The sequence below is a fragment of the Lentinula edodes genome, assembly GCF_021015755.1.
Source record: "Lentinula edodes strain Le(Bin) 0899 ss11 chromosome Unknown C8R40scaffold_3, whole genome shotgun sequence".
Lineage (NCBI taxonomy): Eukaryota > Fungi > Basidiomycota > Agaricomycetes > Agaricales > Omphalotaceae > Lentinula > Lentinula edodes.
The window spans coordinates 496,497-517,578 of record NW_025764309.1 but is presented as its reverse complement, the minus strand read 5'-3'; the positions used below and the strand labels follow the sequence as shown (position 1 = coordinate 517,578).

Genomic DNA, 21,082 nt, shown 5'->3' with positions numbered 1-21,082 from the left:
ATAGACTCAATCACGTGCCAGATAATGAGCGTGCCGCGTGGCAGCGCCGAGCGGAGTAAATTTCGTTTCCCCAGGGCCCTCCTCATAGAAAATCTGAATGGCTCGCAGTGACCGCACATCAGAATTTCTAGATGCAGTGCAGTCTAACAATTTGGCAGACCAACCCAGAAGCAAACACCCTCAGAAACAACATGATCGAGAACGAGAAGAAGCATCATTGGGAAAGGAATACATTGCGAACGCATATACCGTTGTAAGTTCCTTTTCAACCTTGTGCTCTACCTCATAGTCAAGTCACACAATACTGTAGCTCAACTCTATCAACAAGTTGACGCGACTGCTTTCTAGCATTCGCAAACCCTATCTGAATATCGACCAACGTAGTGGGCCGTCGCATTACCAAGAAACGATGCGCATTGACTTTAGCGAGGATAACTCATGGGCAAATATACGGCAGCTCTCCAATGAACAGCGCGACCAAATCGACATCCATGCTCGACAAATCCTCACTCGTTGTTCCGACAATATCAAACAAATGGAAAGCGCGGAAAAGAGTGCGATTCTTCTTCGGTCTTCTAACATTTAATGCAACCCACTAATCCCAAACGTATGGCAGAGCGTGCAGAACATGTCTCAAGCCAAGTCAACCGTTTAACACGTCTTCTTCCCGCACGGCTAAGGCAGGACGCGTCTTCTATATCTTCGGATTTCCTAGCAGCACATCATTCCAGCATCACTTGGTATTTAAGCAGGCGTCTTGCAGAAGTTAGTCAGAAGCAGAAAGAGATGCAGGAGGAGCGTGTAAAGCGCGAACTGGAGAGGTCGCGGACGCTAGGGTCAGGTGCAGGGTTGGAGGTGTTGAATATGACTACGAATGATGCGTTCCGGACACATAACGCCTCGGAACCTCGAGTCTCTGCCTCCAGCAGCTGGTTGGGAGACACATCATCAAGTTTAATTGCTGCAACTATAGGCGCACCAACCATAGACGAGACGCACCGTCCTGGTCCTTCATTTCCTTTACCCGATACAGCACCTCCTTCCGATGATGAAGATGATTTCGAGCTATCATCATCACAGATCCTGCAGTTCGAGACTGAAAATGCGAATATCCTGCGCTCAGTACAGGAAACCCTAGATTCTGTTCATCAAGCAGAATCACGGTTGATGGAAATAAGTGCGTTACAGATGGAGTTAGTAGAACACTTGACGAAGCAGACGGTGTTAACTGATCAGCTATACGAAGACGCCATAGCGTCGACGTCAATGGTGGAAAAGGGGAATGCCCAGCTTCGTGAAGCTCGAAGACGGTCAAAGGATAGCAGATTTTTCATTCTCGTGTTTTTCATCATTTCGAGTTTGAGCCTACTATTCTTACATTATTACTAGAAACGGATACAGTACGAATGCGTATAAGGATGGCTCTACATGTATAAAAATGTTCCGGTGTATTCAAAAGGTACTACATCTAAGACTCTGGAGCACCACCGAGCAATGGAGCTTCTTCGTCGAAATCTTCAATAGCCTCTGCAGCCAATTCATCCACGGCAGGTGAAACACCCTCTAGCTTTCTTATATGAGTTTGGACGAGATTGTACACAAACCTAGATGAATTATGTTAGCATAATGCGAATGGTGATAATCGAACGGGGACTTACCAACTCGCAAGCACTGCGATGACGATACCACCTGTATTATTGCGTTGACCATCAGCGTGACTGAAAACCGCTGAAAACAACATTCATACCGCCTACGAGACATCCATTCAATATCTTGGTGCCTAAACATGAATATTAGTAGAGTGGTTGTAGGGATGGGTCGAAGGGTTCTACTAGTGTCCATTTCTTCTCTTTGGTTTCCATCAGATAATGCAGCCATCCGGGAACCAATAAAAGCATGAAGTAACAGCTTTGGGAACACGAAAGTCGTGGCAACCACGAATTGCCATAACGCAACAGACTCGATAGACTAGAACATGGAGAGGACTCGTGAGAGAAATAGTGAGAAAATCAGGGTGGTCTCACAGCAAACAGTGAGTTTGAATAAACCCAAGGAGGAAATGGGGAGATTCGAATCAATATAATGAGAGGAAGCCTGGGATGAACGATAGTTATGAGATGCAGTGGGCGAATGTATTGCATGATTACCCTTTCTCTTTCTGAAAGTCAATCAGCAATCAATGGGAAGTGAAAGGGAATCGCCGACTCACCACAACCGATTCAAGCGCCATGAATTTGTCATTTTTCATTGACCATTGCCGGAGTCTGGATGAAAAGAGAAGCCGCAGGACAGAGAATGAACTTGCAGAGCCAACAATAGAAGCTATCGCGGCTATGAGGAAACCTATTTTCCACCCATACGCGAATCCGCAAACGGTGACTGTCGTAGTGTGTCCAATCAGTGGAGGGAAGGAAACCAGGACTGTGATATTCTCTCCAAAGTCAGCATTGGTGAATCCTGCTGGTGTTTAGCGTACAGATTAATCCTCCTAGGGCAAGGAATCCAAATCGTGTGTGCGATAACTGAGTGGACTTGTCGTACAGAAATTGAAAGATTTTCGCTGGGGTCACGACGACGACAAAGACAACTGGGCATGTGGACCACGTCAATAAAAGTGAGCTTGGACGAGTCTGTTGGATATACCTAGTGATACATTGATGAGTGCCCATATGAAGAACACCATCTGGCCCGAAGGGATCAACATATAAATAACTCTAAGAAAGCAAACAAGCTCACCTTTCCAAAAGTCCCCAGACGTCTATAGCGATTCAAAGCATGAGCGGCATAGATGTTAGGGAGACGAGCTAGTTGTCGCAAGCGTGAATCAGAATTGTCGCTGGTCATCGTCGACAACGAGAAACAACGACTGTGAGAATTACTTGAGTGGCGCACTTCTTTGCTCGATTACCATGGAAAAGTATAGCGCTTACCGGGTACGTTTTCAGCGATGAACTGAATCATGCACTAATCAGGTATACAGGATCCTGGTACCGGTATTCAGGTTGGTTGTTCGATCTATTTACGGCGCTGCGGAATTCAAGAGTTTCAATTCAGCCTTTCCTCACCCCAATACCTTCACCCAGCTCCCATTCGGCAGTCTTGTCAGCGGCTCTTTTACCAATTCGATATGTAGTAGGGCTTGTTCGTCTGGCTCTCATTTTCATCTTGGCAATCGTCTATGTTCTCGTTGTTACTGTTTTTGTGAGCAATCCTCCCTTCGCGAGAGGGTGAATAGATTATTCATAGTCACAGGCGGTAATACCGCCATTAAAACGCCCCGTATCGTCTGCAATTATTCGCACAGTACTATTCTGTTTAGGGTTTTTTTGGATTCCAACTGAGATGGTTTCCAAAAAACGAGGGTGAGTTGCTACTCATTTGTATCCGATCAAGCTCATTTATACGTCGCCCCTTCAGACGAAGCCAGAAATCTACAGATGATTGGAATCCTAGTGCTGGTGACTTGATTATCTCAAATTGGGCTTCGTGGGTTGAGCTTTTGTGGCTTGCATACCGGTGCGGTATTTCTTTACTACTTTTTCGTAATTTCTCAAACCAAATTTCGCAGATTTGATCCTGTTTTTGTAATACCTATACCAGAATCCCCTGTTCAGAAACCGTCTTCTGTCACGTCCTCTCCAATATCAAGTACACCTGGACGCCGTTCAGGGAGAAGCAGCATGCCTGGCATTGCATCTTCCAGTCGAACCCCCTCTTCTCAAATTCAGATAATCGGTTTTACCCCGGTATCTTTATTCACCTTGCTTAAAGAGACGGGCAGAGCCCCTCCGTACACGTCTGTAACTGGCGCCACAACGACGCGTTCGCTGGACGAGATACGGAAAACATCAGGCAGACCTGTCGTTGTTTTCCCTGAATGTACCACGAGTAACGGGCGAGGCTTGTTACGGTTCGCAGAACTGTTCAAACAAACTTCTCTTCCTGTCAAGGGATATGATGTGTTCATCATGTGTGTCAGGTGTGTCCAAAGTCACTTGTACTTATTTGATCATTGCGTCTGAGAGAAAAGAAAACAGATATGATCCACCAACCGGACACTCGCCCACAGTCACGTACTCTATTCCTTCGTCTTCTTCCTTCAATCCGCTTTCCCATGTCTTCACACTGGCATCTTCTCTGACTATACCCGCGCTGACCATCAGACTGCTCACTCAATCCGAATCGCCGAGTTCTCCTACATTTCTGGTAAATGAGATTGTCGGGGTTTCTGCGCGCGATGATTTACTTACTGAAGCCTCCGCTGTCCTGATCTCACAATTGGGTAAGTTCAAGAGAATGACAATGGGATGGGAGGATAAAGTGAGATTCTTGGAGTTTTATGGGAGTAAAAGTACATAGATAAAGACCGTTTCTCGTTTGACTTGAAAAGGAGTATTGCCGTGCTAGCGTCCTCAAATCATTGTGCCATGTTCGTTCAGTCCAGCCGACAAAAATAGACTACTGGGATTCTTATGTACCTCTGTGGTATTTCAGCTTCGGCATGCCTTTTTTTGCATATGAGAACCAACACAGTACATTCCATAAATCTGCTATATCCTTACAATTGCCTATTATTTACTCGAATCTAGTCACTGTCACATTCTCTACATATTCGCTTAGACACTGTCGACCGTACCCTCTGCGCATCGTCGAAACGCTTGACCCAGATCAGCCTTCAGGTCCTGTATTATATAGAAAATTGGGGAACATCAGCTGCAAATTTGGGTGTAGCATATGTTGTTTGTCATCACCTCAAGATCTTCCACTCCTATGCTAATTCTAACCAACGTAGGATCCTCATTCGGGTCAGCCCTTGCTCTATACTCGATGAGCGACTCAACACCCCCCAAGCTTGTTGCCGGCTGGACAAGCAATTCAAAACTCGATATACACAGTGTTTTGGTTTTGGACTTACGACAAGATAATTAGTCAAATGAGGCAGCGCTTTGGCATATTCTGAGGTGGACAATAAGATTGCAAATGTAGCACTCCATCCACCTTGCATTTGTTGACTAGGGTGGAATCCCCGGGAGTCGACCTCTTGCAACGACGAGTGGAAAACTGTTCCGTCCCGTCAGTAAATGATCAAAAAAAGCCAATAGCATATACCCTTTGTAAGCACACCTCCGGGGACGCCCTCGAATGAACTGCCCTTGGGTGTTGAAGCAAGGCTAACAAGCCATTCGACCAACGCAGTTGCGGTAGCGGACTGATGGACTATCCTGAGATGAAAAGTACGGATGGAGCGGAGGAGTAGCCACGATTCCAGGGATCCCATCATGGTTCCCATGTAGGTACGGTTGTTTTGGAGCTGCAAGTTCGATATCACTTACTCTTCAGGTCCTCGATGAAAATACTTACTTCTAACCATTCAGATTTGGTCTTTACAACCAGGACACCTGCAAGGAGATCCGAGTGACCCCCGATGTACTTGGTGGCTATGGACAATCAGTCTCTTATGAGAAACCAGTCGAATGCAGCTTACCAGCATGAAGAATACTTTGCAGACGTTAAACCAGGAAGTTCTTCGTAAAATGGATATGCAACTCACCAATCGGCACCAAACTTGTACGGGTATTGTAGCGGGGGAGGTGCAAAAGTAGAGTCAACAACCAGTTTCCCCCCAACCTGATGAATCTTTATATAGAGTTAGTTCGATTCAATTGATGGACTCAAAAGGTCACGGAGGAACAGACCTTATCAGCATAGTATTGAATATCCCTGTATGCCAAAGGTCAAAGAAAAGTATAGGTCCGAATACGCGACTATCACCTCGATTCGCCAGTGGGATTTACTGGTGTCTCCACCCAACATAAGTCACCGGGCTTGTATTCATCGTCTAAGTCAATGATCTCAACTGCGATCTCTTTACATTTGCTGTAGACCTCGATGGTATGGTGACAGCCGAAATATCCTCCTCGAATTGCAACCCGTTTGGGTTTATAATAGACAAGTGCCTGCGATGACATGAGCTCGACGTCGATCAGGTTACTATTCTAAGTCTTCACCGCAAAACATGCAGCCAGTCCAGAAGCATAAGTTGCTACATAACCGTCCTTGAAATATGATTCAGCAAAAAGGAGCAGAATAAAGCACAATTCGGCTAACCAGAATCTTCCCTAGGATGTGCTCAACCCTCGTGGAAACTTCTTGGGTGTAGCGAGAATATACGTGACGGGTGGGATTTTGCACATCGATAGCATCAAGGGGGAGCTCGTTAGGATCTGCACGGAAAGCTAAAACGAAGGGGGTCAGAAGAAGGCTTCGGAGTTCGATCTAGTAAGTCGGATTCCAATGAACATACTCGTTGAGACAGAGATGGACGGAGCGACTTCAATTCGTTCGCCATGAACGGAGGTATCGCCATGTAGGAGATCGACGGCTCTAATTTTCGGGGTCATCGTGGTGTGCGATTGCGAGAAAGATCTCGCGAAATCGCAGAATGTCAATCGCCGAGATTCTGACTCAGTTACTGATGCTTGAAGCTTAGAGGTACGTCACGCAATCCTGGTGCAATTATCATTTGTCAGTTGGTCGAACCTAAAAGTAATCGAACAAAGCAAAGGAACAGAATTATCTGATGTTTAAGTATAAAGGTATTGATACAAGTGCGGCAGAAGTACAAGCAACATCTTGGCTACAAAAAATCTATTTTAATCCGAATATTAAGAACTCGGCCCCTGGTCTAAGAGTCCCGAATCTCTCATAAACGACCTCCACTGTTGATCGATACCAGAGTCCGTCATCATGAGATCCAAGTTCATAAGATCGCCAGCATTCGCGGTGCCATTCATCACAGTTGGCTCTGCAGTAAATGTTCCCATTGAAAAGTCTCCCAAATCAGAAAAAAATCGCGGAAAACTTTGTTCATTGGAAACTTGGGAAGGTACATCGGGGAGAGATATCAAGAGATTTTGCATTTGAGAATTTGGGAAGCTCGTCTGCGCAAATGGGTTTGTGTAGAACTGTTCCATTGCTGATTCAGGGGGCGGAGACCGTGGATGTTGGGAAGGGGGGAGCAAAGAGATGTATTCAACAAGGGAAGGATGCACGTCGGGTAGGGTTTCAGGAGAGTTATCTTTGGAATCGGTAGCATCGCTTGGGGCAGGCGAGTCAGAATCTGACGTTGAGATGGGAGTATTTACAAAAGATTCAGTTTGATTCTTCTGCTTGCTGCGTTGAAGCAACAAGAGTTTGCTGAATAATACTCTTGTTTGGCCACCGAAGAGAGCGAGTTCATCGTCCCCATAATCGCGGCCAACAGACAGCGAACTGGGAATTGGCGAGGTACCACTCCGAAGTTGTGAGAATATCTGGAAAGCTTTGTCTCGTAATCTGTTGAGAATTGCCTGAATCGTTTTGAGATTTTCAGAACAAGAAAATATTGAAAGAGGCACATACTAGACCACTACGGGAACGACGAGAATCAGAGTTACATTTCTCGAACAAATCACAAGCCAGTCCTTAATTCAGATTCAACTGACTGTACCAGTGGAAAAGCATGAGATTCACGCACCTAGCTCTATAAAAGCATTTGGAGCCATCGCAGATGACGGAGAGCGCGTCACAATGGACCCGACGATGATCTAATTCAGAATTAAGAAGGTTGTTCTATTGTTCAGCCCGAAGTGGAGCTTACTGCCGCAGAAAATACTAAAGGAGTGGTTAGTCATGCACAGAATGAAAATAAGTGAGAGGGACTGACGTTGGGACCCTACATTCCACCAGCGGCGGCACAAGTCCGGAAATCTGTCATAATGATTTAGAGAGGACTTGATCACTCCCGATGCACACCGGTACGCTGCAAGGAACGAGGGTGCATATGGACTACGCAGAGGGTTCACGGGATGATCAAGCATCGCCTGAGCAAAGAAACTACGATGGAGGAATAAAAGTGCTACAGTCGATGTTACTGTTTGATGTAGAAAAACGAGAAACATATACTCACTGACCGATCGATATTGCCCCAAATTGCAACGACGCATGTATGCCGCCGGTGTACAGTGTTCGTCTTCCGCGCTCATGAAGACATTGAGGTGAGCAGGAAGAGTCTTTTCCCGTACTTTACGATCCAAATCAAGTATGGTTTGATAGCTTGGTATATCAGCGGTCAGGGTGAGTTCGAGGACTTGAGCTAATATGTCCCTGCAGAATTCATACTTCCATTGAAAATCTATGCCAATTTCACCCAAAGTCCTAGGTTCTCAAAGTCGAAGAATAATACTCACATCCCATTTGTAGTTTTCCTTCTTCGTCCATCATAGGTACATCGTCAGTGGGAAATTCACAGTCAACATAAGACGGCCGTAAAGCTGGAGGACGACCTATTGCTAGACTCTGGATGACAGTGTTCAGTGTTGTACAACTAGGAGAGAGATAGCACGAACATGAAACTGTTCCGAGCAAAAAAGTTCATAAAACAAAGACCTTCGTCGGTCAACAGTCTTAGCATCAAAGTCCCATCGAGAACCATCGCGATCTGAGAACTGGTGTCAGCCAAGATATCGAAGATATCGTAAATAAGGTTCGACTTGCGAAGACCAATCTATATTAATTGAAGGCTTAGTGTATGCAAGAAGATTGAACATATCACTTACGCTTTGAGCAAGTTTTGCAGCTAGAGACATGACAGTCCACTGTTTCAGACTTGAGTTCTGGATTACAGAGATAAGATGCAAGGCACAACTAACCGCAGCATCGAGCGTATACCTTTTTCCGGCAAATGTTTGATAATGGGCTAACAGAGCAATTGTTTGCACTGTACAGATTTCAGGAGAGTCAAAAACGGAACGCAGGGATATTGCTGCGCGACATAGCAAAGCAAAACTTTCAGCTTCAGAGCTGTCTGTCAATCAATCATTGGTTAGAACATCAAAATTCTCTGTAATTTTGAAGTTTTACATACATGGATCCAAAGTAAGATCAACCAAGGCGCCTATAGCGAAGACGATATATAGAGAAGCCAACCGGTGGGGAGATATGACATGGGGTTGATTCGAGTCAGAGGAAGCTCTTTCTTTTCGGGATCGATATATAGGTACGAGTATGTCATCAATAAGTTCATCGCGTCGAATTGGCTGGAATTGCCATGCTCCTTGCTCCAAATAAGTTTCACAAAGTGCCCATGCTCGAGGTTGCTCAGGAAGATGGGAAAAGAGTATGTCCATTGTTTTTTCGCTGTTTGCTTCTGCACACATCGGAAAAAGATTAGAAAGTCGCAAGATATCTTGAGTCAACATGGATGAAGATGATTGGTCGTCGTCAGGAATCCAGCTGGGTTCCATTTCGGCACCTGCCTGGAGCTATTTAATTTTCTGGAACGCAAGTAAAATGAAGGTTTTTCACCAGCAGTAATGTCTTCGAGTAGTAGGATGAGCATGGTAGTCAAAATTCTGAAAAAATCACACTCACCTCTGATCCTGCTGAGCGACCAAAGTATTTTGACAGGTCTCTATCAAAGATAGTGAGCGTCCCGAAAGCATCAATGGATTCTACAGACGGATCGCGAGAGGGAGGTGCTCGAGATGTGGTGCCATTCTCAGGACCAAATTTAATGGATAGAAGCTCATCACGAAGTAGAGGATGCGGTTCATTAGATATTCCGGAGTGAGATATCGCAAGAGCGTCTTCTAGTTGACGAATCCGCTGACCCATTTCGGTAATCTTAGTATGTAACTGAGAAGTATCGGCTAGCACAAAACTAGAGCGGAAAGATTGAGCAAGTAGAAGATTCAAAGTATTGAGTCGCAAATCCACACCGAGTGCCTTGGCCAGCCGCCATTTTGCCATTCGGGCATATACTATGTACACCTCGCCGGACACAGCTGCTGCAGGGAAGCTTTTTGTCACATTTCAGCTTGAGTCTATCGACCCCTTCAGTAGGAGTATGTTCGGCAGCGAAAAACAGAAGTACCGTCGACATTCCGCACAGGAAACCTAAGTAGAATGGGTGAACGGGAGAAAGTAACGGCGCCTAACGAGCACATACCTCCCCCCTAGCTCTACGAACATCTATGTCATCTTCACTGGCATGCTTTCTGGAATTTCTCCGGGCTTGTGGGTTATGGGACGAATCTGCTGGCATGGGGACCAAAGGACAGCGACGGAGGAGGGAATGAGTCGGCGACACTGACAAAGGATTCAATCGGCGTTTGAGTCATGCCGGCCGGAGTGAACGAGGTTAGTTTTCCAGTTCTGTTCATCTGAAAATTCTGAACAGACGCCATACACGTATTCTACTTGCATAGCAAGGAATATGATAGGCTTGAATACTTGGCTAAGGTTAGATGACAAGCGATTTAGAATCGTAATGAGTGGTTTGCGCGATCTATGCTCCTCGGCAGCTTAGCTATAGATTGATGATGATATGAAGCAAGCAAGGGATAATCGATAATTCGATGATCTGGGTCTGGGACAAACACTGAATTGTTGCTTGCCAGGCCCTAGAAGGGACAAGCCGATACTGGCGACACATACAGGAGAACTGTAACTAAGAGAAGAATAAGGAATGAACGAAGAAGGGAGAACGATAAAGGCAAAACGGAAAGACAGGCTCACTATCGAGCTGTATGTGAGGTCTAGATAAGGGATGTACTGTATGTGAAAATTGAAATATGGCCCGGTGGTGAGAAAGTACACAAAAGGAACGTATGTAGGTAGTGACTTCATGTATACGGAGACAGAGACAAACGGAGAGATGAGATAGAGCCAAGGTTCTTGGTCGATGTAAAGGTGAGCGGACGGAGGAGACTCAGGAGAGTACATCTAATAAGTCGGCTGCTCGATAGAACTTGCTTTGGCCAGTCACGTGAGCAGCTCGCCTTTTAAAGCGCGTCCGCACGAAAACCCGATCATAGTGAACTTGAACCACCACTTCGATTCATCAAATCCTCAAGTACAACGCGCTCATATCCTAGCTTTCTTTTCCACGCCTACTGCTTACAATGGCTCGCCCGGTTGCAGCTCTTATGGCTTCTTTGTTTCTCATGTCGTTCATTATCGTCCTTCCGGGCGTCACATCTTCGGTTCTACGCCTTCCTTCCAGCTCATCAAGTGAATCAAGAAATTTCAAACGAGCACACTCACTCGGCGACTCTTACAACTTTGATCCTCGCGACGGTTGGGCTACTTTCAACGCGACCGGTTTCCCTCAAAATAGTACTACTCTTGAAACGCGATCCAATAAAGCAAAATACAAGGATACGAAGAAGAATTTTACAGTCTCCATTACCGATACCCTCAAGGCCGTCAGTAATTTTATGAGTGTAAAAATCACATGGTGCGTGTAGTCTGTCATCGCCGTTCTCAATCTCTGATTTACAAGGTGTAGGTATACTGGTCACGATCTACTGAACCCGAGCTGCTGGGCGAACACGGCATGGACCCCGACGGTGAGCGAGCTTCTCAATTCTATCCCTGCAGTTTTCACTGATTTTGCGAATAGGATGAGTCATTTGTTGCAGCTTTGACCTTAGACGGCTGGGAGACTAAGCCCAAATGTTTCGATTTTCTCGAGCGTAAGCCATTCCCCAATATGAAATTAGCTCTGAGTACAATCCAATACACGTAGTTTGCAACGAGGACAAGAAATGTGTCTACGTTAGGGTAGTTGATTCATGCGCTGGGTGCGCTGTCGGATCGAAGCATGTCGACCTCACACAGGCCGCGTTCAAGCAGCTCGCAGGCTTAGAGGTAGGTACTTTGATCACCCAAATGAGGATTACCGACCCTCCTCAAAAATCAGACTGGTATGATTGTTCAATGATTGAATTTGTTGCCGTCTTTGACTTGCATTGTTATAGGAATGTGGCTTTGTGGGGACCACAAGTTTAAGTCGCGGTTTTTGTTACTTTCTTTCAGGTTTAGCTTTGCATAACTATTGTAGTTCTCGGTCTTGTCTATTTGTATCCTCACAACTACGCATTTTGTATTACACAGCCTACAATCCAATCATGACACCAAATTGACTCTTTTCCTCTTTTTCCCTTCAGATATCTGAAGACGTACTTGCTCTGCGCTCGACTCTTCCTCGAAGAAATGTGCAACACGTTCTGTTTGATCACGGCGACGCAGATATTGTAGTGCGGCTAAATTATATCCAATGACCTCTTTCTGACGCTGAAGCGCCGTCCGCAAATGTTTTCGCAAAGGTATCAAAGACGTCCTCATAATACGGTTGGCCACGATCTGGTGATGATGTGCTTTCAGGAGGAAAAATATGATACGAGAGACGAGAATGATGTTCCAGTTCTAAGTCGTAGAGTAAATCGAATGGTAAACCGTCTACCCATGGGATTTACTCACTTTCTGCGCCCAAATATTGAGGTATTCCATCAATGAGATGACCTTAGAAAAGGGCAACGCCAGAAGCGCGTCGTGTAACGCCGTACTGTGCACCTTTTCAACGACTTTAAGGACGTAAGCCTCAGGTTCCAGGTCGTACGCCGCTAGTACAGGGTTCCTAGGTGGAGGTTGTAGCTTCACTGCATCGTCTTCAGTCGTACGAGACATTGTTTCTTCGTATTCACGAAATATACGTCGTTCACCATCCGCGAGGTCTAGCGCATCCATGATGCGCTCTCCAGCCATTAAAGTCTCGCCAGTCTGTTTACTGACGCCCGTGGCTTCAGCACTGATGGACGATTCTGGAAACCCATCACCGACGCCACTGCCAATAGCGAGGTCGGCACGATTGAGGGCTTCAATAGTTCCGTTTTCGTATAATGCCTCCAGCTCCTTTTCTCTTTCTTCTTCAAGAAATAGCTGTAAAGTACAAATCAACACACATACAACTGGGTAAAGCGCATCATTGAACGAACCGGATCATCGAGTTTTTCCCAAACACGGATTGACTTATCGTGAGAACCAGTTACTACAAATTTACCAAAATGACTCAGTGCGAGGGCCCAAACTTCACCATGATGGCCTTCAAGTCTTTGGATGTGTTCGAACTGTGGCGATATTAGCAAAGAACAACATCCAAATTTAGAATGTCAAACCTTGTCACCGTCCCAGTATTTGAGCATTTTATCTTTCCCAACAGTCCAAAAGTAATGACTGTCTTTTTCGAAGAGGACTTGCATGACGCTTTCTTCATGAGCGAAGATCGACTTGTGACAATCCCCGAAATCCAAACCCCATATTTTTACGTTCTTGTCTGCTGAACAAGTAACAATTAATTTTGAATCTGACGATATATCCATCCCTAGCACCGGAAGCTAAAGACACGAATGAGGAATTGAGGAGTTTCACATATGGGAATGGACATACTTTGTGGCCGTAGAGAGAAAGAAAGAACTTGAGAGTATCTTGGTAAAACACCTTCACAGTGGAATCGAGAAGTGCGACCGCCAGGAATCTGTTGTCAGGGCTATATCTCACGGAGAGAACATCGTCCGTCATTTTCAATGTTCGCAAATGCACCAAGGTCACCAGGTTCCCACTTTGTGTCTACATAAATCTCAACCTCAAATTATTGCGAAGGAATAAAAAAGGACATACACTGTCTTCTGCAGCTATTTTGTTTTCAAATTCCCAGAATTTGACGTCCTTGTCCGCACTCCCTGTGACCAATGCTTTACCGTCCGCACGCACATGCAATGACCAGACCGTGGCGGTATGCGCTTTCACAGTTTCTATTAATGATGATGATGCAAGATCATACAGCAGAAGTTCCCCGGCTTTGGTACCGACCACAATCTGGAACCAAAAACATCAGTAGGGGTCATACAGCATTGACATCCTTGCTCTTACATGTCTGTCGCCTGGAAGGAAGGTGCTACATATTGCTTGATTACAGTCCATAGTGCGGATGCATGCGGTGGTTTTCATGTTCCATATTTTGAGAGAATCTTATAACAGCATAAACAAAGTATGATCAAAGAGCAGTATCGAATATCACCGTTAGAAGCAGATGATAGAAGCTGGTCATCAGAGCTTAGGCAAAGCGTTCGTATATCACTTCGGTGGCCTGGTAATTCGACACTATACAAGCGGGATGCTTCAAGTGGGTCTTTAGATTTTGAAGGAAGTGGGACGGCATAAACTTCTAGGCAATTGGAGGATAATGCAGTCATCACCTGAAAGTAACAATAATAAGACACTGGACTGCGAAAGTATTATCATCTCACCTGTAGGCCATCTTTCAAACTAACACCGAAGTCGAACGAGCGAATTTTTTTGCTAGCACGAACGATTACATGCGGAGTAAACAGGGAAACGAGAGTGATCTCATCATCTTCGAGTTTCTCGTTATCAGCTTTCTCGGAATTAGACTGTTGCTTATCCTTTTTTTCTTTGGCCCTCTTTTTCCGGCGGAGCTGCTTTTTTTGAACCTCTTCTTCAGTGCGTATTCGGAACAGTTCGACTGATCGGTCATGAGATTGCACTGCTAAAAATGGCTGAGTGGGATGAAAGGATATTTGAGATACGCGATGCCGTGAAGACAGAGGAAGTGTAGCTATGGGAAGTATAATTTTGTTGATCTAGAAGCAGCTTCAGTGCAACGAATCGATGTGACACAGAATGATTACGAACCTCTCCAGAATCCAACTCCGTCAAACCTTTGGAAATTGATTCAGTGTTTATACTCCAAGCTTTGACTTCCCCTTCCCCGCTTCCAGTAAAAATGATGTTTCTTTCGACGTTAACATCCATTGCCCATATGTCGGAGCGATGTGCAACTATAGTCTGTATGCAGTGCTGAGTAGACATATTCCAGAGTTTCATAAACGTGTCTTTGGACGTGGTCAGGAGCATTACAGACGTGAAAGCCGTCGAGGTGGAAGGGACATCATTTGTCGCTGGAATGAATTTTATTGCAGTAATTTGGTCTCGGTGACCTCGAAGCCTGAACAATGATTGATTCATTTCTGTCAGTCGTGAATTCTCGATCGTACCTGTACAGTCCAGCTTCAGCAACAATATCCCAGACAATGAGATCAGTGTCCTGCGATCCAGATGCAAGCCGGGTTCCCTCTTGATCAAAAGCTAGTGCAGACACAGCCTTTTTGTGACCATTGAAGGTTGTGATAACCGAACCTGTAGAAGCACTCCAAAGACGAATTGAACCATCGGCATAACCAACCGCAAAGTGATCTTTTTGCGGTGAACGGAGAATACAAGTAACTTCGGCTCGGTGGCCAGTGTCATGCCACATTGCTAGCTACATAGAACCTTAGTAGGCTTATCATACGATGAGTAATGGCGTTCGCACCATTTGACCTTTTTTCAAGTCCCATACCAAAACATCTTCGAGAGCGGGCACATACGCCAATTTTCCATCAAAAACAGAGTTAGACGACGAGCTGCAAACAAGGCCAAAAGCCTGTAAAAGGAGTCAGATTTTTCATATGGAAAATGCAAGCAGATCTACCTGTGTTGGCCCGTGACGCAGATAGCTCTGAACCATAAGTTGAGCGAAGAGGATCAGCACATTTTTTTGGACCAGAATAAGCGCCAAAGCCTCGGGAACCGTTGGCGCTTATCAACTAGATGTCCGTTTGCATACTCGATTTGCTCTCCATATTCTCAGGATGATGCTGTCGTCTACCGTTCCCGAAGCTGCCAGCAGGTTACTCAGCTTTGTGAATGCCTCTCCTACCCCATTCCATGCAGTTCAAACTACGGTGCAACGCCTCGAGAAGGTCGGGTTTAGCAAATTGAAGGAATCAGATGGCTGGGACAAGTTAGTCAAACCAGGAGGAAAATACTTCTTCACTCGAAACCAATCTACCATAGTCGCGTTTACTACCCCCCAGAACTGGAGTAAGCGTGTACTAAATTCACAGTTGGTGTAGAATACTGATCCCTTGTAGAACAGGGAGCTGGGCTGAGTATTGTTGCTACGCATATCGACAGCCCGAATCTTAGGGTGAGTTGTGGATGAGTCCTCGTGCGTCTCCCCTTCTCAACCCTCATTTCTGGAATAGATTCGTCCTATATCCAAACGAACCAAGGCCGGGTACCTCCAGGTGAGGTTGGACATATCTATCCTGGCTTTTCTGATACCCTAACTTGATTCTCCAAGGTTGGTATCGAAACATATGGAGGTGGCATATGGCATTCTTGGTTAGACCGTGATCTTTCCGTTGCTGGAAGGGTTATTACCTCTAATGGATCTGGAGAATTCAAGTCTCGTTTGATCAAGGTCGATCGACCTATCTTACGCATCCCCTCTCTTGCTATACACTGTGAGTGAAAGCTCAATAGCTTCCCAGGTTTTAATTCAAATCATAATCACAGTGGATCGAGGCGTCAATGATAGCCTCAAGTTCAATCAGGAAACTGAGTTTGTTCCCATCCTAGGCCTGATCTCGGAACAACTGAACACGACATCCGAGTCACCTAAATCAAGCACTAGAGATGTTCAAGCCTCAAGCATTGCAAACAACCATCATTCTGCGCTGTTATCTCTGCTGGCTTCTGAATTATCTATAGCGCCAGATGACATTTTCGATTTCGAACTGCGAGTAACGTCTTCCCGCCGTATATCTATATTGAGAAATTGCTTACAGACAACTCTACGACAATCAGCCTTCTCAATTAGGAGGCATTGCAAACGAATTCGTTTTCAGCCCACGAATGGACAACCAATTCTCCTCGTCAGTTTTCTTCTCTCGACTCGCAGCCAATCTTTACGTTCATTACCATGCAGATTTTGTGCGGTGGATGCCCTGATTGGAAGTCTTTCATCTAATTCGTTACTCGAAGGAAATGTCAACTGTATAGCACTATTCAATCACGAAGAAGTTGGCAGTGTCTCCAGCACTGGAGCCGAGTCGAATCTTATCCCTTCTGTACTCAGTCGACTCTCTCCAACTCCTGACCTGTTGGCTCAGAGCATTGCCAGTTCGTTTCTAGTTTCGTGTGATATGGGGCATGCTATCCACCCTAACTATACAAACAAACACGAAGAAAACCATCAACCTCGTATAAATGGTGGCGTAATGATCAAAACTAATGCTAAACAGCGATATACGAGTGATGCTATTGGATCCTTCTTGATTAAAAAGCTGGTCGAAAAGAAGGGAGGGAAGGTTCAGGAGTATGAAGCACGCAATGACATGTACGTTCCCCTATGCCCAAATCATAGCTTTTCATTCAGATTTCGCGCAGGCCATGTGGTTCAACTGTTGGTCCCTCTTTGTCTACCATGGGCTTACGAGTAGTCGACGTCGGCTGCCCTATGTTATCGATGCATTCCATCCGAGAGACTGCGGGCACAAGGTGAGCTCCTACATGATTTGGTAGCAATAGCCGAGTCTTATGTCTTCCGACAGTGACGTGCAAAGCTGCATTGATCTATTCCAGTCACTTTTTGAAAACTTCGCGCAGCTGGATGCTAAGCTCGTTGCAGAATAAAGTCTGTACATTGTAATAAAACGATTTGATCGAACCCCACGACGTAGATGATGAACTCATCTACGACGAAATCTATGGAGGTTCCTGTATATGTAACACCTCTGTTAAGTCGGTTTACTTGGAACGGTTCTTACTGATAGCCGCTGCTAATGGCCAAGCCTGACACCTGCACTTAACATGATCATTTTGAGTCGAAATACAGCAGGAAATTGGACACAATTGGACACAAGATATTTTACATCCTGTCCGTTACTCAGTCTAATTCTTGCCCTGGACCCTTTCGCTACAGTTGGTCATCTTACTTCATGAACCTGGGGAACACTGGATGGATCTTTATGGAGAGTATATGATACTTGGATCTAATGTGACAAAGTTGCATTCATTTCAAAGAGAATTCCTGAAGATCAGGTGCTTCGCCTGGTTCGCAGCCCAGCCATTCAAACCATTCCCTAGCATGAAAGACTGCTCGTCGCTTAGGCCATTGCTCAAGGTCGTATGAAATATCGGATTCGGTTGATATTGTAGACATAGGACTAGCAGCAGGCGAAGAATTAGAACTGGGTAGATGAGAGTAGCTGGAGTGACGAGAACTGTGATGACGATGGTGTTGACGATTTCCACCTGCATATCCAGGGAGATTGTTGAGAACCGTGAAATAGTTGTTCCCCATTCGAATCAATCGAACCATGGGAAATCCAACCTCTACGACCTGGGCAGGGAAAGGAAGAGGAAAGTCGGCTAAAGTAATGAATAGGAGCCCCGTAGGGATTCCAGGACGAAGTTGCTGTTGTAAAAAAAGGGCAAGATCAGTGCACATGAAATAACCTTTCGTGTGACCAAAACTCACAGTTAAGAATATCAAAGGTTCTCGAAGAGAAGCGGCAGCGAAACCATCTAACGTGAGTGATACAACTGTCCGTGGGATAAGCCAAGCCCCTAGACCAGGAGCCAAATCTTTTGGGTAAGTTATCGTCAGTCCAAGTAGAGATGTAAGGGATGGAAGGACACCCCAAATACTAGCGTCGAATCCCGTTGAACGGAGAACAAATTCTCCACCCCCAACTGTCAAAGTCAAGGTTTTGAGATCTCTTCGATTTCGCAAGAAATCTGCAATCGAGGGTAACAAGTCTCGGTCATTCAATTGTCTAGAGACGCTCCCAGCAATGCAGAGAGTAAAATGGCGGAGGAACGGGAGTGACGTCGAGAGTGAACGGAAATATGGAGAAAGCGCACAATCCAGAAGGACCGTTAAATTGAGGCACTCTAGCTGCCGCCCATGCGTGAGCAGATCAGGAATCAACTGACTTGAAGTAACAGGCAGTTGACCCATATATCCAATGTGTGTGAAATTCCGAATTGAGATAGACGAAGTTGCAGGAAAAGTAGAGGTCGGGTTCTCTATACAGAGTGTCCGCAAAGTTCCACGGTTCTGGGAAAGGAACTCAGAGAGAGATTCAGACTCGGATGAAGCGGAGGAGGAAGGATCGCTTCCACTCGCAGAGCTTGGCACATAACTTGCTTCATAGGCGAAGTGGGCAAGATGCTGGAAAGTCAGAGTTGAGAGACCAAGCGATCCGCTAGGTATTTGAAGTGTAAGTCCGGATAATCGTGGGTGCGAGGTTTGCAAGATTTGAAGGATGGGCATTGTCCCATCAATGGGAGCAGTGATATGAACATTCCGGAGATTGATGAGCTTCGGAAGAGCATTGGATAATATACCTGCCAGAAATCACGGTCAGACTAAGCGTTACATTGTGCAATCCAGCACCCACTCACCAATCTGGAAAGAACTCCACCCATCCTTATCCGACCTAAACGAGAATATCCTTAATGTCCGCACAACCAACGCAAAAGAAGCATCTGTGATCACTCGGGTGAGGATGTCCGCAGTACGTTGTGCGTGTCGATTGCTTTGGTCCCTGATGTTTGCAGAAAGAAGGGGGGTTCTCCAAGAATCAGCTTCTTCTTCAGCTATGTCAGAAAAATCAGAAAAATGAAGGTCCAATTTTCGAAACAAGAGCTGAGATGCTATGCGGGAAAGAGAATTTGGGACGAAGAGCAGCGTTTTAAGATCTCTTCGCGGTAGTAATGACGCGATCTCTCGCCAGATCTCCACGGAGAATTGCCCTTTGATGATTGGTTTGGGTGCCAACAGCTGTATTGCAAGTTGAGGGAAGAGTATGGTATTTGAAGAGCACAGCACGCACCTTTTCTACATTTACAGACCTTTTGTGTAGTAAAGCAGTCGCCTCAGGATTATCAGGTTCGGCAACTAACGCAGCTTGAAGATCTATCCCCATCGTATGCCTGTCAAGCTGATTATGCTCAAAGGCGCAACGACATACCTTCTTGTGCGCCGAAAATGGAGCCGGTGTTGAGCCTAGCCCTGGCTCTCAGAATACGGGCCTTGGCAGTGTTTTCGGGAGATAGCGAAGTCACCTGCAAACAGGACTGAATGGCGTTCTCGAATACGATTCTAGAGCGACTGAAAAAACAACATGCAGTATCAAATCAGTTTGCAAGAAAAATCAGTTTAGACATAATGGGCGCACCCTTCATAAACCAGGCTACTCAGTGCGTATAATAGTAAGTCGGCTTTTTGGTTATCAGAGAGACAGAGGGAAACATCGCGGATGCTCGCATCGAGGATCTTGGGGTTGAAGATGTTCATGGTGATTTCGGAGGGAAACGGGTGACTTCAAGTCGCCACTTAACTAGTACTTAACTCAGGCACTAACGCAACAAGCTGACGACACCGGGGGTCCAGCCCTTCGATGCATTTTCAAACTTCGAATTGAGCCGTAATATTTTGCATACATTTGATACTCCTTTGCACTCCCTGTGAGAGACTGAGTTCCTGGACTTTCGTGTCATGGCAATACCTTGATAGGTGACGAGATAGGGTGAGGAGAGATTTCGAGCCATGAAATATGTTGAATTCAGAATCCGGAGTCCAAGATAGGCAAGAGTTTACAAGATGGTCAACATGGGAGATGAGTTACACCGACAGAGTTATTATAGATTACCGAACGTAGAAAAATAAGAGGTTCCTTATATCTATTCCACGTAAGTACTTGATCATTACATCGATCCTCTGGTGCGCGACAGGAGTAACCACAGTATAAATGATTTAAATAAAGTTCATGTTCCTCATCAACAGCCTCTCTCTCTCTCTTTAGTTCCTGAGCGGCTTAACGTGGAGAAATCATCCTATCGCTTGTGCCTATCGATAAACGCTGTCTGCACGGCGTTCAGGCTGAACCGGGCTGAACTCTACTCCGAATCTCTTACAATGGCACAGAATTTTTGAAGCTCGCGCCATCAAATAGTGGACCTGAGGATGATATTGTGGATGGGAAGGAATCACCCATGGACCGATGAAGAAAGTGGTCCAGGCTAATGATGCCCGTTCATCGACACGTCCGTGAACCGTCCATCCTCACCCGCTGTAGAAGGACCATTTCCGATTTAATTCAAGAAGCGATGATTGAGTTACTCAGCTTTTCCTCGGGAAGACTCGGAGGAGATACATGGGTCAGAATCTGTCAAAATCCTGGAGCTTGTTGGGGAAGCGACGTTGGGATTCTTTTGCATGGAAATAATTCTCAACGGCCCAGGAAATCAATGTGAAAGATGAGCACAAGATCAATGGTTGTACAAAGACCAGAGGGTACTCACTCTAAGTATGTAAATAACTCGCTCTGGAACGTCCTCCAAGACA

The 21,082-nt window shown here is 45.5% G+C and overlaps 9 protein-coding genes across 9 annotated transcripts; 4 read left to right on the top strand and 5 right to left on the bottom strand.

Annotated features, from left to right (window-relative positions):
• Positions 1-16: 16 nt before the first annotated feature.
• Positions 17-1,389, top strand: C8R40DRAFT_1234122 (uncharacterized protein; the record flags this gene model as incomplete). Its single annotated transcript, XM_046233352.1, has 3 exons — positions 17-253; positions 311-554; positions 617-1,389. Exons 1-3 carry the CDS (start codon positions 98-100, stop codon positions 1,387-1,389), a joined length of 1,173 nt encoding a protein of 390 aa, XP_046090793.1. The 5' UTR covers positions 17-97.
• On the bottom strand, positions 1,390-2,857 carry C8R40DRAFT_1244534 (Golgi apparatus membrane protein TVP38). The gene is made up of 10 exons (XM_046233607.1): positions 2,737-2,857; positions 2,644-2,683; positions 2,477-2,587; positions 2,210-2,421; positions 2,148-2,158; positions 2,025-2,094; positions 1,833-1,968; positions 1,748-1,780; positions 1,659-1,689; positions 1,390-1,604 (listed from the first exon to the last, which is right to left on the bottom strand). The coding sequence occupies exons 1-10, from the start codon at positions 2,842-2,844 to the stop codon at positions 1,469-1,471; spliced, it is 888 nt and encodes a 295-aa protein (XP_046090792.1). The 5' UTR covers positions 2,845-2,857; the 3' UTR covers positions 1,390-1,468.
• Positions 2,858-2,909: 52 nt separating this feature from the next.
• Positions 2,910-4,359, top strand: C8R40DRAFT_1158363 (uncharacterized protein; the record flags this gene model as incomplete). Its single annotated transcript, XM_046229726.1, has 6 exons — positions 2,910-2,937; positions 3,002-3,201; positions 3,253-3,362; positions 3,418-3,516; positions 3,569-3,979; positions 4,038-4,359. 6 exons carry the CDS (start codon positions 2,910-2,912, stop codon positions 4,357-4,359), a joined length of 1,170 nt encoding a protein of 389 aa, XP_046090791.1.
• Positions 4,360-4,487: 128 nt separating this feature from the next.
• On the bottom strand, positions 4,488-6,556 carry C8R40DRAFT_439476 (cystathionine gamma-synthase). The gene is made up of 12 exons (XM_046235076.1): positions 6,305-6,556; positions 6,109-6,236; positions 6,009-6,056; positions 5,773-5,957; positions 5,697-5,721; positions 5,552-5,637; positions 5,486-5,499; positions 5,362-5,438; positions 5,110-5,311; positions 4,916-5,061; positions 4,752-4,862; positions 4,488-4,682 (listed from the first exon to the last, which is right to left on the bottom strand). The coding sequence occupies exons 1-12, from the start codon at positions 6,399-6,401 to the stop codon at positions 4,617-4,619; spliced, it is 1,185 nt and encodes a 394-aa protein (XP_046090790.1). The 5' UTR covers positions 6,402-6,556; the 3' UTR covers positions 4,488-4,616.
• A 5-nt stretch (positions 6,557-6,561) lies between these two features.
• On the bottom strand, positions 6,562-10,406 carry C8R40DRAFT_1082883 (fungal-specific transcription factor domain-containing protein). The gene is made up of 17 exons (XM_046227216.1): positions 10,248-10,406; positions 9,989-10,179; positions 9,759-9,936; positions 9,412-9,700; positions 9,346-9,357; positions 8,906-9,296; positions 8,691-8,845; positions 8,598-8,636; positions 8,536-8,545; positions 8,388-8,479; positions 8,229-8,337; positions 7,949-8,173; positions 7,706-7,897; positions 7,640-7,653; positions 7,517-7,586; positions 7,402-7,463; positions 6,562-7,349 (listed from the first exon to the last, which is right to left on the bottom strand). Exons 3-17 carry the CDS (start codon positions 9,920-9,922, stop codon positions 6,666-6,668), a joined length of 2,508 nt encoding a protein of 835 aa, XP_046090789.1. The 5' UTR covers positions 9,923-9,936; positions 9,989-10,179; positions 10,248-10,406; the 3' UTR covers positions 6,562-6,665.
• A 454-nt stretch (positions 10,407-10,860) lies between these two features.
• On the top strand, positions 10,861-11,892 carry C8R40DRAFT_1082878 (uncharacterized protein). Its single transcript, XM_046227215.1, has 5 exons — positions 10,861-11,278; positions 11,330-11,390; positions 11,444-11,516; positions 11,570-11,747; positions 11,802-11,892. Exons 1-5 carry the CDS (start codon positions 10,944-10,946, stop codon positions 11,830-11,832), a joined length of 678 nt encoding a protein of 225 aa, XP_046090788.1. The 5' UTR covers positions 10,861-10,943; the 3' UTR covers positions 11,833-11,892.
• C8R40DRAFT_1270378 (WD40 repeat-like protein) lies at positions 11,893-15,456 on the bottom strand. Its single transcript, XM_046234037.1, has 13 exons — positions 15,374-15,456; positions 15,215-15,325; positions 14,898-15,163; positions 14,536-14,848; positions 14,130-14,483; positions 13,901-14,078; positions 13,753-13,850; positions 13,501-13,698; positions 13,270-13,449; positions 12,999-13,217; positions 12,819-12,950; positions 12,304-12,762; positions 11,893-12,249 (listed from the first exon to the last, which is right to left on the bottom strand). The coding sequence occupies exons 1-13, from the start codon at positions 15,407-15,409 to the stop codon at positions 11,950-11,952; spliced, it is 2,844 nt and encodes a 947-aa protein (XP_046090787.1). The 5' UTR covers positions 15,410-15,456; the 3' UTR covers positions 11,893-11,949.
• A 77-nt stretch (positions 15,457-15,533) lies between these two features.
• On the top strand, positions 15,534-17,551 carry C8R40DRAFT_1200996 (aspartyl aminopeptidase; the record flags this gene model as incomplete). Its single annotated transcript, XM_046233121.1, has 9 exons — positions 15,534-15,765; positions 15,816-15,871; positions 15,930-15,971; positions 16,028-16,190; positions 16,243-16,474; positions 16,515-16,601; positions 16,655-17,065; positions 17,116-17,226; positions 17,280-17,551. 9 exons carry the CDS (start codon positions 15,534-15,536, stop codon positions 17,359-17,361), a joined length of 1,416 nt encoding a protein of 471 aa, XP_046090786.1. The 3' UTR covers positions 17,362-17,551.
• Positions 17,552-17,740: 189 nt separating this feature from the next.
• On the bottom strand, positions 17,741-20,032 carry C8R40DRAFT_1165935 (uncharacterized protein; the record flags this gene model as incomplete). Its single annotated transcript, XM_046230773.1, has 6 exons — positions 17,741-18,145; positions 18,209-19,080; positions 19,138-19,516; positions 19,569-19,651; positions 19,707-19,846; positions 19,914-20,032. The coding sequence occupies 6 exons, from the start codon at positions 20,030-20,032 to the stop codon at positions 17,741-17,743; spliced, it is 1,998 nt and encodes a 665-aa protein (XP_046090785.1).
• Positions 20,033-21,082: the final 1,050 nt, after the last annotated feature.